The sequence below is a fragment of the Linepithema humile genome, chromosome 2, assembly GCF_040581485.1.
Source record: "Linepithema humile isolate Giens D197 chromosome 2, Lhum_UNIL_v1.0, whole genome shotgun sequence".
Classification (NCBI taxonomy): Eukaryota; Metazoa; Arthropoda; class Insecta; order Hymenoptera; family Formicidae; genus Linepithema; species Linepithema humile.
The window spans coordinates 30,254,088-30,268,315 of record NC_090129.1 but is presented as its reverse complement, the minus strand read 5'-3'; the positions used below and the strand labels follow the sequence as shown (position 1 = coordinate 30,268,315).

Here is a 14,228-nt window from a genome sequence, read left to right as displayed (position 1 = left end):
TATTAATTATTAATTCGTTTAAGCAACAAATAAATCTATTTCTCGCGGATGGTTGATTGGTGCATTGCTATAGTTTCTAGTTTACGTCAGTATTTTAGCCGGTGTACAATATTAACAAAGAGGAGTACCACATAATGTAGAAATGTCAAAGCGCTATTATCATTGTTATACCCGTTGCAAGAGATAGAATATCAAGTTATTTCCGTTGCAATTCCATTTGTGAATAAATAAAAACTTAAAAAAAAAACTAATGAATCAAATTAACTAATAATTAACTTTGCATATATTCTAGAATAATACAATTTTAGGACATTGATTTATTAAATACACATGTCTCGATTATCTGCGTTGGAAAATACCAGTCCCGGGGAAAGTTATATACATATATATATATATATATATATATAGTTAAATTTCATAACCAATATATAAGAAAAATGATATTCTTTGATTTTAAACATTCAAGTTTAATAATCTTGAAAAGAGAAAGTAACAGAATCGCATATTATATAAAAGCTATGTGAATATTGTCGAGTTCATCTTTTCTCTCTTACGAAGTGCAGGAAACGAGTCGGATCTCGTTAGCACGCACCGCTTACCGATTCTTTCGATCGACTCGAGCAGTCGCATAATTGTCATTAGAGATGCGGTTGCCTTCCCCCGCGGCCACGTACGGCTCGCATCTTCGATGAACTACTCCCGCTCGCGACTCTCGCGGTCCGGCGAGTACCGTCTGCACGCGAATACTGCCGCCTCTCAGCCGTTCCGACTAATTAAACGACATTTAAGCGAGCGGAAGGCAAGCGGGCATTGAAACGTAACGACCGGCCGCGATTCATGCAAATTCAACGACTTCCGAGCCAAGTGTTTCCTCCCAACCACTCCTCCCCCCTTCGGCTCGCTCCCCTTTCTCTTCCGCGATAGGCGTTCTCAAGTATGCAGGGTGAATCGCAGAGATTGGGAATACAGAGAATATGGAAACGCAATCGATTTTTCCAAACAAAAATATCAACCCCGAAAAATAATTCAATCACGATTTTGATTTTGCAAAAACAAAATAATTTGATGAATTAAATTTCGACAAATGTAAATAAGTACAATTTTAACTAAAATTAAGCTCGACAAACATTTCATATAGTGTGTAAAAATAAACATTAAAAGTTGCTAACTAATTATGATTTCCGATTCAATTTTCATCAAAGAGAGATCGACTTCAAATTCAATCGAGAATATATCATCAATTCTTCAGCTTCACGGATCCGCCTTAGTATATAACCACGTTACAATTCTATCTTCCTTCGAGCTCCAATCTTCGCGTATTTTCCCGTTTCCTTCGCAGTTAGAACGTGAGCAGCTCTAGCTTTGTAACGCGCGAACGAAATCACAGTAAATGTATCTCCGGCGAACGACGGTCGACCTCAAGCTAACCCACCGAAGAAGCGATTCGACCGAGAACGGCCTCGACTTAACCTCGGCAAAGCAAACCGAAAGAGCGGTAGTACGAATAGAATAGTCGGAGAAATTAATGTGTATGAAGTTAGCCCTACACTTTAATAAAATTAAAATAATCGAAATTGTACTGCATTGTACTAGTTTTGTACCAAATTGTACCGTAGTTAATTTTTTGAAATCACGCGTGGATTTCCAAAAAATCAAAATTTTTGAATTTTTTAAGTAGCCCCACACTTTTCGAAAAATCATTTTTTCTCGACTGTACTACATTGTACTAGTTGTACCGAACATTGTACCGTTTGAAAAAAATTCCTAACAAATTTGGATTTTGAGAAAAACGAGAAAATCGAAACATTTTTGACATTATTACGTAATTACGGCAAATCGGCTATTTTTTAAGATATCGAAACGCGGCCAACGGGGTTCGAAAGAGAATCGTTTGTACCGGTTATAAATAAAAAAAATTTTCAAAAAAATTAGGCCTGTTGGCCGCGTTTCGATATCTTAAAAAACAGCCGAGTTACCGTATTTACGTATTGTTAAAAATTGGAAAATTCGGTACTTCCGGTCCGGTTGAGATGCAAACGAAATTCAAAGCGGTACAAACCGGTACAAACGATTCTCTTTCGAACCCCGTTGGCCGCGTTTCAATATCTTAAAAAATAGCCGATTTGCCGTAATGTCCAAAATTTTTCGATTTTCTCGTTTTTCTCAAAATCCAAATTTGTTAGGAATTTTTTTCAAACGGTACAATGTTCGGTACAACTAGTACAATGTAGTACAGTCGAGAAAAAATGATTTTTCGAAAAGTGTGGGGCTACTCAAAAAATTCAAAAATTTCGATTTTTTGGAAATTCGCGCGTGATTTCAAAAAATTAACTACGGTACAATTTGGTACAAAACTAGTACAATGCAGTACAGTTTCGATTACTTTAATTTTATTAAAGTGTGGGGCTAACTGCATACACATGAGAAATTAACCAACGGCGAACGAGTTAACCGAAGTCCCATCGATACGATGGAAAGCTCTCGTTCGGACTACGAGAGAGTGGAGAATCTGTTAACCTTTAGTTACTATTATTGCGACCTTTATTCTTATGCGGAACAGTGAATGTAGAGAGGACTCAAATGCACGAGAACGAGCCGGGACGTAACATTATATGTAACGTTAACCGTATGGTTAAACATAATTTGCTCCTCAGATAAATGCGGAATGTGGAATGCGTGTTACGTTATAATATACATTGTAATGTGCATATAATTTACATTTGGTTACGTATAGTACATCTCGCACTTAGGTAGTTACGAATTCTCTCGTGAGGTTTATAATTCGCGGTGCTATTTATCTCATAATGGTGCAAATAAAAAAATGCATGTATGCGAAAAAATGTTGTTAAATAGTTTTTTTGGTCAAATTTTTGTTCTTGATAATTATTAATACTAATTTATTTATTATAATTATATTTAGTATTAATTAAAGAATAAACTATCTATAATATATATTTACCTGCTATCTTTTTGGATATCTTTTTACAAGTTATCTTCTAAAATATATATATACTTTATCATAATAAATGCAATAATGTTTCTTATAAGTTTTAGTAAAATAACTACAGTCAATACTTCTTTCCAAATGAGAAAATTAGATAGTAATGTTACTATCACGCAAATAATTGCAGTAATCGATAATCGAAACTAAAGGAACAGCGAAGCTATTTTTCGTCATAAAGTTTGTATTACCAAGAGAGAAAGAAGGTAGGTCAGTTCGGATTTAGCTCGCGTGAATAGTTAAAGAGACATTCCACTTTCGTGCATTTTTTATCTCTCGAATAATCGGTCAAAGTTGAAATTTGAGTTCTTATCAAGATGTACTCTGCAATACTTTGATATTTCGCGAGCTTGTAATAAACAAAGTTATTATGCAGAGTAAATAAATATCATAAAAGTTAGTAAAAAACTAGCTATTTGAAGCATACAAGTTTAATTAGGTAAATGTTATCAGTATGTCGTAAGATTTCTGCGAAATGTGGTCACGTAAAACCGACTACCGCAACCAAAAAAAATTTGAGAGCAACAGCTATACAGCTGTCCTTATGTCGCGTAGCAAGTTTTATGAGATTAATCTCTGTAAATCCCCATAAGAAGAACAATATATCTAAGAGCTGCTCTTTCATTTATCCGACTGAATGCTAGGCAGATTTATTACATAAATACTTCAAACGAGTATAGACACGATGGTGTGAAATGCGCTCATACATTCAGAACTAGCGTTGCATACAAAATACGTGAAATATTATGTATGAGTATTTTCCGACTTTCCAATGCATTTCATAACTGTCGAAAATAGAACTACGGTAATATCACATATTAGCAAGTGTTTCGCTCGGCCCGATTCCGACCCAGTTTCAGTCATGTGTTTGCGTTTTGTATGAATATTTTGACGGTGATGACGTACTTTTAACGAGAATAGACGTTTAAAATAATTGTAACCAAACGAACGATACGAACAAGTTGTCGCGTGTTTCTGCAACGAAGGCGCGCAACCGTGGCGCGCGAGGTTCAGCAACGCGATATTAAAATTAATTGCAATCATAAAATCCTTGACACGCGTGTATTATTTCTTTCCCCAACTTGTGCGCCCGCGGACTCACGTCGTAAAATCCCGGCGAGACTGGGTGTGGGATGGGAAAGCAGAGGGAGAACCGGGAGCCCGTTCCAATGGTGTGTCATTAGTTAACCGAGGCCGGGTTAATCGGAGGCCGTCCGTTAACCAGAGTTGTCGATACGAGAAACGATAGTACCAATCGTTCGGAGACGAATTCCGCTACGGCCGGAATTCGCTCGTCGCGTCGAGCGATCCGAAGCGTTATTTATCGTGCACTCTGGAATTTATCGGGACTGTTAATTCGGTAAAAGCCCATCCATCTGTATATGCCATTGGCAGAAGCATATTCTCAAACCGACGTATCCGACGTCCAATTACCACATTTTTTTACCGCATCAGTTTCTAACATGGTCTCTAACAATTGTATGAAAAATTACAGGAAATATTTCTCTGCAAATTTCGCGATTAAATTATTGCTAATTATTCGTAAATATTCTTTTATCAAATATTTGATTGAATGTCACTTAAATTTCCGATATTAAAATATCTTGACAGACTCCGTGTTACTGTTAACAAAAAGTGTATTTAAAATTAAGCAAAGAATAAAGTTTTATTAATTAAATCCTTTTTTTTTTTTTTAAAAAAAAAAAAAAAAAAAAAGCGTATTCTCAGTTCGCAATTAATTCTCTTTTTCTCCTCTTTTATTTACCGCTGCCTCTGAGGAACTCGAACAACCAACTGAATTGCTATACCGTCGCAATAGAAATCTTTAATTTCAGTATTTTACACGTTCGAGGCTTCTCATCCTCGTTTCAGTTACGAGCCTTCGCTCGAGACTTCAAAGAAAGCCATTCCTTTCTCATTGTCCAAATATTTAACGGGGACTCGCTCGAATCTATCGATGTTGAGGTGCAAGCTCGTCGGGGAGACACGCCCCGCTCGCGAATCGATCGCGACCTTCGAACGCGGACGCGTTTCGGCCGGGAGCGTTCGGCAGTATGAAATGAAAGAAAAAAAGAAAAGCAAGGACGAACACGCCGGTAAAAGCAACATGCGCCGGAACTGCCGCGAAACAAGGACAACATCCGAGGGGGTGGTAATAAGTTTTGTCGTACGGTGCGAGCGGTTCGCGAGCATAAACTTGCAGTCGGCTCTGACACACGTGCGCCAATCGTAAATCGCGCCCGACCCGCCTGCAACCCGCCGCTGCGAGAGCGACCCAACTTTCGCGAGCCAACGTTACATACCGCTCTCCATGTTGCCGAACGCGAATTCAATTTGTTGCAGTTTCGCCGATAGGAGGGTTTCCCCACTGCGACGTGTCACCTCGCCTAGCAGCGTCGCCCAAGCTCATTGCGGATTAAAGGTGACGGTAATTCGGTCGCGAGATACGAGAGTTTCGGAGAGCAAACAAGAAACAAGTCCGCAATTTGCAAAGTTTGCTCAAGTATCGAGTCATGCATAAAGTATAAGATTGCTCCACTTATATTCCTTTGGGTTTCTCGAGTAATGGTGTTCAGATAAAAGAAAGTTAATGAATAAATAATTTCTTTATTGATGTGAGAAACTATCGAGGACACGAGAGACACGTGCGCAAAGAGAAGTATGTGTACAAAAAGGAGAAGTAATATCAAGAAACAATAAACTACACAGCAGATGTAGCACTCAGTTATAAGCTGTTTCGCAATCTGAGCAAAAACTAATATGATATAACCGTAACTTCTTGTTCCTTTTAAAACATCATAAGCATCGAAAAAGAACTTGAGAAATGCGTTTCATTTAAAAGGTGAAATTATTTCAACAATATTCGATGAAACTTTATAATTGCAAATACAGTTATCGTTGAATAATTATTTATCGAACTGTATTTAGTATTAGATTGTTTCGCAAAGTTGCGAGATTCCAAGATAATTTTAGCAGATATCGGCTTGTCAGCCTTCAATAATCAATCGCCGAAGAACTTTGTGAAAGAGCAGAGCTATTTCCGACGAGCACGCGCGCGTATTATAAACCCCACGGATATAACATGCTAAAAGTTCGTTGTATTACGTAACTCTACCTTCCGTATCCCTTTCTATCTACGTAGGCGCGCGTACGTACAATAATGTCGCCTCCATCCTTACAGCGCGACGCGGAGTCTACTTCCGGAATAGCAGTCGGTAATTTGGCTCTAAGCGGGCAGGTCGCTTATCCGCATCAAAGCGGAAGAAAATATTCTCGCCGACGGAAGTCGCCGGAAGCTCATCAATTTTTCGAGAACCGCCCCCCGATCGACTTCACCTCGCGTTTCTTTGCGGCGCGGCGCGGCGGTGGCGGCGACTTGCATGCTGTACACGTTCGACGGTACATCTGTTCCTCAACGAGGAACGAGACAAGATGCGCTCTTTTCGCGATACACAGACTGACACTTTGAAGATACGAGAAAGGATATTTATGTAAAATACGGGGTGTCGCGCGTGAGACTATCGACATCCTTTCCCTCCACCGGACTGTTCCATCGATTTACGATGGAATTCTGCTCTTGGCGAAAATTCGATTCGCGAGTTTACAGTTAAAATTCTTTTTAATTAAGCCGCAAATTAAGATTCCGCTCAAGCAAAGTTGGCTTGAATGTAACCAGCGAATAAGTTTAAACGCTATCTATTCTCTTTTTCCTCCTAAGAACTTTAATTCGCCTTCAACTCGAAGAACTATAAATTGCTTCGACATTCTTGTCGAGGAAAAATCGACTCCGGCTTCATCGAGCGATAATAATTTATATCGACCGACGGAAGTTGGCGCGATTCCATCGTTTGTCACTGTAATACCACACCCGTTCGGCCTGTAATTATATGCCGGATATTTGCTTTATTTACTCGATAAATGTACAACTTGGCGTTGCCTTATCCGTGAAATACAATGGAGGAGTTAACTCGCGCGCTGCCTCCTCCTTTCTAAAAGGAACATAATTTCACGTCGCGTTTTCTATGATAAACGGTTCGAAGATCTCCGGTCAGCGATATACTGCAAGTTTAATTTCTATTAGGGTAAGCTGCAGGAAGACGTCCATATTCCTGCTGGCTGGTTGGTGCATGCTACCTGTACGCTGCCGGGACAATGCATCATTCTCCTCCTTCCCGTGCATCTACCCAGATAGATGGCAATTTGGTTGAAAGTGGAGAGAGAGAGAGAGAGAGAGAGAGAGACTAGGAGCGCATGCATGAACCGGAGTAGGCGTTTCATCGACGTAGTTTGCAAGCGACCATCAATTTCTCGGGACATCCGAGAACGAGCGATCGGCTAATCGACCTTGATCTTTCCACATGCAACCCCGTAGATCTCCTCGCTCCACTTCGTCCGTGACACGTCGCGCGACGTACGACATCGCGCATCGATTATGTAACGTATACGAGAAATTCCGATGTTCGAGATACGTCAGTTCCCTTGCCTGTGTGAATCTATTTACAGCAATTTCCGAAGACGAACATCTTGACTGAAGTATGGATATTACAAGGTGAATTAAGAAGAATAGTTATTTTAGTTACAAGATATTGATAAAACTTGCATTATAAACGACTAAAGTTTTAATGATATCAGTGAGAGGAGAAAATTATCTTTAAAATCTCTCTCTTTCACTCCTCTTCCTCTCCCCAATTAAGTCTACCCAGATTATTTTACGTTCATGCAATTAATGCACATGATAATTGCACGGTTATCCAAATATATAACATCAAAGATTAAAAAGTTGCGAAAGAAAAAAAGATTGGAGCGTTTGATTTCGCCGGCAACGTACAAGTTTAATATATTCATCGATATTTTCGCGCAGAATAAAGCCTCGATTCTTCGAGAGAAAAATTATTGTACCCACGCAAATTCTGCCTTTCACCTTAACTTCTCAAGCGCCGTCGATACTGCCCTTAATGGACCGGATCGATTCTTAATGAAAAAGAAATCTCATGACCTCGATTTAATGGCTATTCTTCTTCGGCAACAGATTCGAAAATCAAAATTCCCCCCGAAATGCAACAACGATTGCTTCATTCCTGCGTCGCGTGGGACAAAGCGCGCGACGCGTTCGCTCTAACGATTCCATTCCCTTTTATTCGGCGTTCTTTCGAGCGTACGAGCTGCATACGAAGGTAATCTATCTACGGAATAGCTTTCGATTCGATTTCAAATGGAGCGAATTAACGGCAGATCCCCCGACTACGCGCACCGTCACGACGAGGAAGAGGGACGAGAAGTCCTCGGACGTCCATCGATTTCCCCGAGGCGTGGAAAAACGCCCGGATATAACGAGAAGTATGTGGCGTCGTTCGGGACCGCGTCGTTTCTTACGGACGTGTCCTTTTCACGGGGATACGTCTTCTTCCTCCTTCTTCCTTACCCCATTTGCCCTGACGATTCGATCGCGATGGCTCGACCACGCATCGTTTGTCACACGGCCAATCGCATTACCGCGTTCACTCGCAAGCGATAAGTATACCGCGTAAGTGGACAACAACGCTGAGTGAAATCGACGATAAGTACGCCCGGTAAAACGTTCGATCGCGAAAGTTCGTACTTCGTCAGTTATCTATCGAATAAAATTGAAGCTCGTTCGGAACAGTTAATGGCGCTTGTCGCAACACTTGGTAACTTTACGATCATCACGCTATTTTAGTAATATGCCGTTCCGTCGTACGGCGACGCGGTGAAATGTCGATAACGTAAAATTTGCACGGAATTTTATGTGGTATTTTATATGACCCAAATTGCTCTTGCGCGAGAAGAAAATTTCCAACGATAAAAAACTTCGTATTTCAGGACGAGCCGCGGCGCGTTCAAAATTCTTTTGCGTTCTTCGTACGAGTAAAATGTCATAAATAAATCTTTTTAGAGATTTTATTTCCCCTTTAGATTCTGTTCGTCAAAGTTCGGTGATTTCGTCCGCGCATCGAAATTCACGGCAATGGAGACGACTCTATCCGTACAAGTTCCACGTAGTGACGTAGTCGAACAGTATCAGAAGGGGGAGGGCGTATAACACGCGCGCGAGGGACGCGATAGATACGGACGCCCTTGTCTACGAGGGAAGGCAAAGATTTATGATGCCGGTGCGTCAGCTCGCACGTCTCAATTTCGGGACGCCGCCGTGAGAGTCAACGGGAGCCGGAGCCCTCTCTCTCTCTCTCTCTCTCCCCCTTTGTTGCTCGTCGTGCCGAGGACGCGCGATAAGAGAAAGGTACGGCTACCGACGGCACAAAAATAAAAGAAGGAAGAAGAGCCGACGAGATAGCGGCGGATGGGCTGCGAGCAGGAACGAAGCGCGGAATTAATCCGACCGGCGTTTCCCTCTCTCCCTGTATACGCGCTTCCGTTTCCGTCCCGGCCGTACTTCGCCGGAAAATAGTTTCTACCTCGGACTCCGACAATGGAGTAATTATTGCAATTAGCGAGCTCCTACCTGCTCTCTCCGTGGATGCTTTTTCGTGCGGCTGTGTGAAAAGGGCTCCGAGAAAAGGAGGTCGATATTTTCGTGGCGCGCGCTTTGAAAATCTCGCGATTTCGCAAAGAGAACTGACTGCAACCGTTATCGCAAAGTGGCTCTTAATGATGCTCGTAGCTGCATCATTTGCTCCATACGGACGCGCAGTAACTGTGAACGGCTGAAGTTGCATTTATTGGTCGTAAATTCGCCCTGCCGCGAGTGCGATAGTTTCGCGATGCTTGCAAGTTTCAACCCTAAAACGCCAGCGATTTTCCTCGTTTCCGATCCGTTCGTACATACAACGATTGCTCACACAAAGTCGACTGTCTTGTTTACGTAAAATTTTTATACACATTTCCGTAGTGACTTGTTAAACGTAATATTACTAAAAATATTCTTTTGCTATAATATAAAAAATATATAAAACTCTCGATTTCAACATTTATACACATGTATTAATACGCCGTCATCAATCACCATATAATATAAATACCGAAACGCCGAAACGCAGTTATAACGGTAAAATAAACAGTCGAATATATGATGCAAAATAAATACTAGTAGATATTTGCGGCCTTTTTCGTCATCCTAACGCTCACTCAGATTCAACTGACGCGCCTGCGGTATTAGCGTGACGCGAATACACAGTGTGATTACCGTAACAGCTATTGAGTGAAGAGTGCGACTTGATGAAAGCTGCAATGAAGCAATCGCGCATCTGTCTTAATAACAGGAAGAAGTCTCGCGCACAAAGCCGCGTCGATTTCACCGCACGTCGGCACGCAAACGGTCTCTCCCCGGTCGTATTCATTAGTCGATTGACAACGATCGACGGCGATCACGAGACGCATCTCTTCGGTGCAACGATCCTCATCTCGCACGAATGGAATGTGCCGTGCGAGCTGAGGATAAGAGCTCACCGAGAAGGAGTGTCCCGTTCTCTTCGTCGTATAGTCCTTTGAAAGCACGATGACATTTGCTCGGCACCCGAGCGGAATGACACGGGAGCTTAATCTGAAACCGTCATACCGCCAGAAACGAGATTTAGCCATTCCGATCTTTTCGCGGTGAAACATTTTTATTGCGTTCCGCGAAGCGATTCAGCTCGCAGCTTTCTGCGACGTTGAGCTTTTGCGTTTTGCCCCGCTGCTACTTTGTTTTGTCATGAATAAAAGTTGCGAGAGGCGGACAGACTGCGAAGCGTAAAGCGGGAGTTTACGTAGAATCACTTGGTGGAATAAAGTTTCAAACGGAAGATGCGACGGAAAAGCGGCGCAACGCGCTTTGCGTAAATGATATCAGGCGCGATGTCGAGTGGTCAGAATGGAATTATTATCATTGGAATAAAAACACAAATGTGCAATGCATGGAATGTGAAGGAGTCAAGTATTTATCACATAATTACGCATCAAGTTTTTAATTTTGAATACGTTTACAGCAATTTAATAATTGAGCTCTGTTTCATGCACAACATTAGTGCGAAATATGCTATATATTTTTTAGTCTTTAAAACATTATATTTCTCTTTGTTATGAAAAAGAGATAAATATGTACAATCTTTTTAATTAATAATTTCGTAGTTAAAACACATTTTCCTGTTTTTAAAATATTCCCCATTACTATCAAAGAGAGATAAAGTGTATATATATAATGTAAAAATTCATTATCCACAAATTTTAAAATATACGGTTAGGTTTGTTACCGGTCGCGTTTGTTACTGTAATAAAAGACAGACTACTCGTTTTTGCTAATCTTATGAAGTTATTAGAAGAAGAAGCATAATATTTATGAGTCGTGATTACGCCTACGGTATCCTCAACTTGTTCCTATAATCGATAAGATTATATGCTACTTTGTCGGTGATAAATTGAAAGCTCGCGACACGAAGACAAAGTCTGTCTTCGGAGTTGCAGCGAAGAAACTAACAAGCTAACGGTCACAAAAATTCTTTACTCCTCGCTTTCTTTACGGGAAAATGCTTAAGGCTCATAAATAATGCGGTTGGAAATAAGAATACACTACGGCGCATTCAAGTTTGCCGAAACGACAAACTCCGTGTTTCACGGACGCTTCCGCAATTTCGAAGTCGCCGTAAATTACCTGTACAACGCGACCGTTCTCGGATTAACACTTTGCTGACACGTTAATTCGCGCATCCACAACTGTCGCTAAGTGTCGTTCTTCGAATGTGTATCCAAATGAAGATATGATAATTCGCAATGCGTGATATCAAGTTTAGACTGTATGAATATTCATAATCGTTTTAGAGAGAAGATAGCGCTACTGGTTTAGAAATTACATATTTCTCAGTATGCATATAAATTAATTTAACTATTTTACAGCATCCAATGATTTACAGTTAAGTGAGTGACTCTACGGGGATCGGCAATTATTTTCATTAAGAAATAGCGGTTTAGAAATTATGCAATTATTTCACAACCCGCATTTACGCAATTTACAGTATTATAATAATTAGAATGAATATATGAATCTATAATTATCTTCGCTAAGAAATAACCCGCAGATCAGAAATTAAATTCATTTATCTCGTGTATTAATACATTACCACACTCCCAACCATTTTTATACAATACAGCGCTACAATAAATCATAATGACACGATTTAAATTCTATGCAGATTCGTAATTGCTTTCATCGAGAAGTAACTAATATTTCACCAGTTGCGTACAACTGTCCGCGCATTGATATAATATCAGAATCGTGCTTATGAGTAAAGTGAATCATTGAGAACGTTTCCAAACGTTTCTTCAGAATAAGAAGACACTTACCTGGAGGACACATGCATTCGGAGACATCGCGCTTAGGCCTGAAGACCGTGGAATCGGCTGATGCGGACCGTTGCGCCTGCAGCAGGTGCTCCTGTAGCTCCAACTTCATCCTCTGCACGATGACATCCAACGGCGGTGACTGCTCGACACGTAGACACTCGACCTCCAGAGTGACGATTTTGGCCTCCAGGCACCGCTGGCGATAGAAGAGCAGACCATAGCCGGCCAACATGACCAAGCAGACGACGCACATCGTCCAATTGGGGCCCGCGGTTTCCGCGCGGCGGACCTCATCTCGAAACTTCCGCGGCATCGACGCCTCCAGGCAGGACGATTCCTTGCCTGTCGCCGGGCCCGACGACCAGGAGTCGGCCGTCGGGACGGTCATCGTCGTCGCGCACGCACGCACGCACTCGCGATTTTCGGAACTCCGGTTTCGGTACGCGCTCTCAAAAGCGTCCCTAAACGGCGCGGCGCGTCATAACCCGCGTGACGTCGATATACCGTGACCGCGACGATGGATTCGCGTAAACAAACGACAATAATATCTAATAATACCCGACGGCGGCGACTGTTACAGACGTCGCGGCGTCATCGTCCATCCGAAATGCATCTTCGCGCGATCACACGCTCTGTTATCGCGTGGTTCTTCCTACTTCGGGGCTTACCAGTCGCGCGTGTAAAAGCTCTCACGATCTTCGCGGCGAGTCACCACTTCGCGCCAATTATTTTTGTTTTGAATATTCAAAACGATAACAAACAATGACAACCGGTGCACGCGTTTTAATTCGGAACGATGCTTCTCTGTCCCGAATGAGACTGTCGCGCGTTTCGCAGCAGTGTTTAATACAATACGACTGCTTGTTGACTCGCACACTTTCCACACATCGGCCGATGACAACGGGGCGGCGACGGCGTCGATCGTCGTCTGTTTCGCAGAACCACGAGCAGCACGCGCTCTGTCTCCCCCTCTCTTCACTGTTTTACTGTCGCTTTTTTTTCCTTCGCCGACGCGATACGGTCGAACGATAGAAAAACGCGCCGAACTTTGCGGCGATCGTTACCGCTCCTTGAAGATGATTTCGGCGAAAGACAAAATTCACGGCAGAGACAGAAAGAAAGAGAGAACAAGACGCCGGCGAGCGCCGTGTATTTTCAAACGTGATCGTTCGTCTCCGTGTTTTCGGCCCTCAAAAACACATCGCCGTTATGAGGGAGAAACACACGAGGCAGCACGCATACGACGTACACGATATGGCATTCGCGGTAAGACTGGATGTGGTGGGGCGACGCTACGTCGAGAGGACAGAGGGTTCGTCGCTTCGGCAACGCTCGGACGACGCTCGTACGTCTTCGTGGTGCCGCGCCGCGCGATACTCTACCGACGGACGCGCGCGTGGAGGACGCGGATCGCGCGGTCGACCTAATGTCCACTTCCATTCGCACTGATTCGCCCCCTACGCTTCATTCTCTAGGCAGCCGCTTGCGCGCTCGCCACCTCTATCGTCAACCCATCCTACGGACGGATTCGGCTGCCGCGGCGACGAGAGAGAGAGACAGGATATAGCCTCTTTTTGTTTTTCTCCACCTCCCCCCTTTTTTTTCTCCGTTCGTTGTCCATTATCCACTCGGATTACACGCCGGAGGATTCCGCTTTCGTTCGCGCGTTCATACGTACCCACGTAAACGGCTTTAACATCGGCGGGAGATTGTTTTTCGTCCCGAATTGCAAACGCGGCGGCTGCGAATGCTAATGCGTATGCCTGTGCTTCATCGACGAATGTCATCGATGTCTTTTATTGTCTACACATCATTATCCATATATTCTCGTCAAATTTTGTTTCTCTACATTCAACGACACGTTGTACCAAATAATATGAGTCAGAACATGCTCTTTTATGAGTAAAAGCTCAAAAATTTCCTTCTTATAAAT

General features: G+C 42.4%; 1 protein-coding gene across 13 annotated transcripts in view; it reads right to left on the bottom strand.

Annotated features, from left to right (window-relative positions):
• Positions 1 to 13,761, bottom strand: part of LOC105671696 (collagen alpha chain CG42342-like) — a 134,769-nt gene extending 121,008 nt beyond the window's left edge. For 2 of the 13 annotated variants that reach the window (XM_067350088.1, XM_067350085.1), the window contains exon 1: positions 12,296 to 13,748. In XM_067350088.1, coding sequence (XP_067206189.1) covers positions 12,296 to 12,683 — 388 coding nt within the window. In that variant the 5' untranslated portion in view covers positions 12,684 to 13,748. Of the gene's footprint in view, positions 1 to 12,295 lie in introns of all 13 variants that reach the window. The other 11 variants (XM_067350086.1, XM_067350084.1, XM_067350081.1 and 8 more) reach the window with 8 other exon arrangements.
• Positions 13,762 to 14,228: the final 467 nt, after the last annotated feature.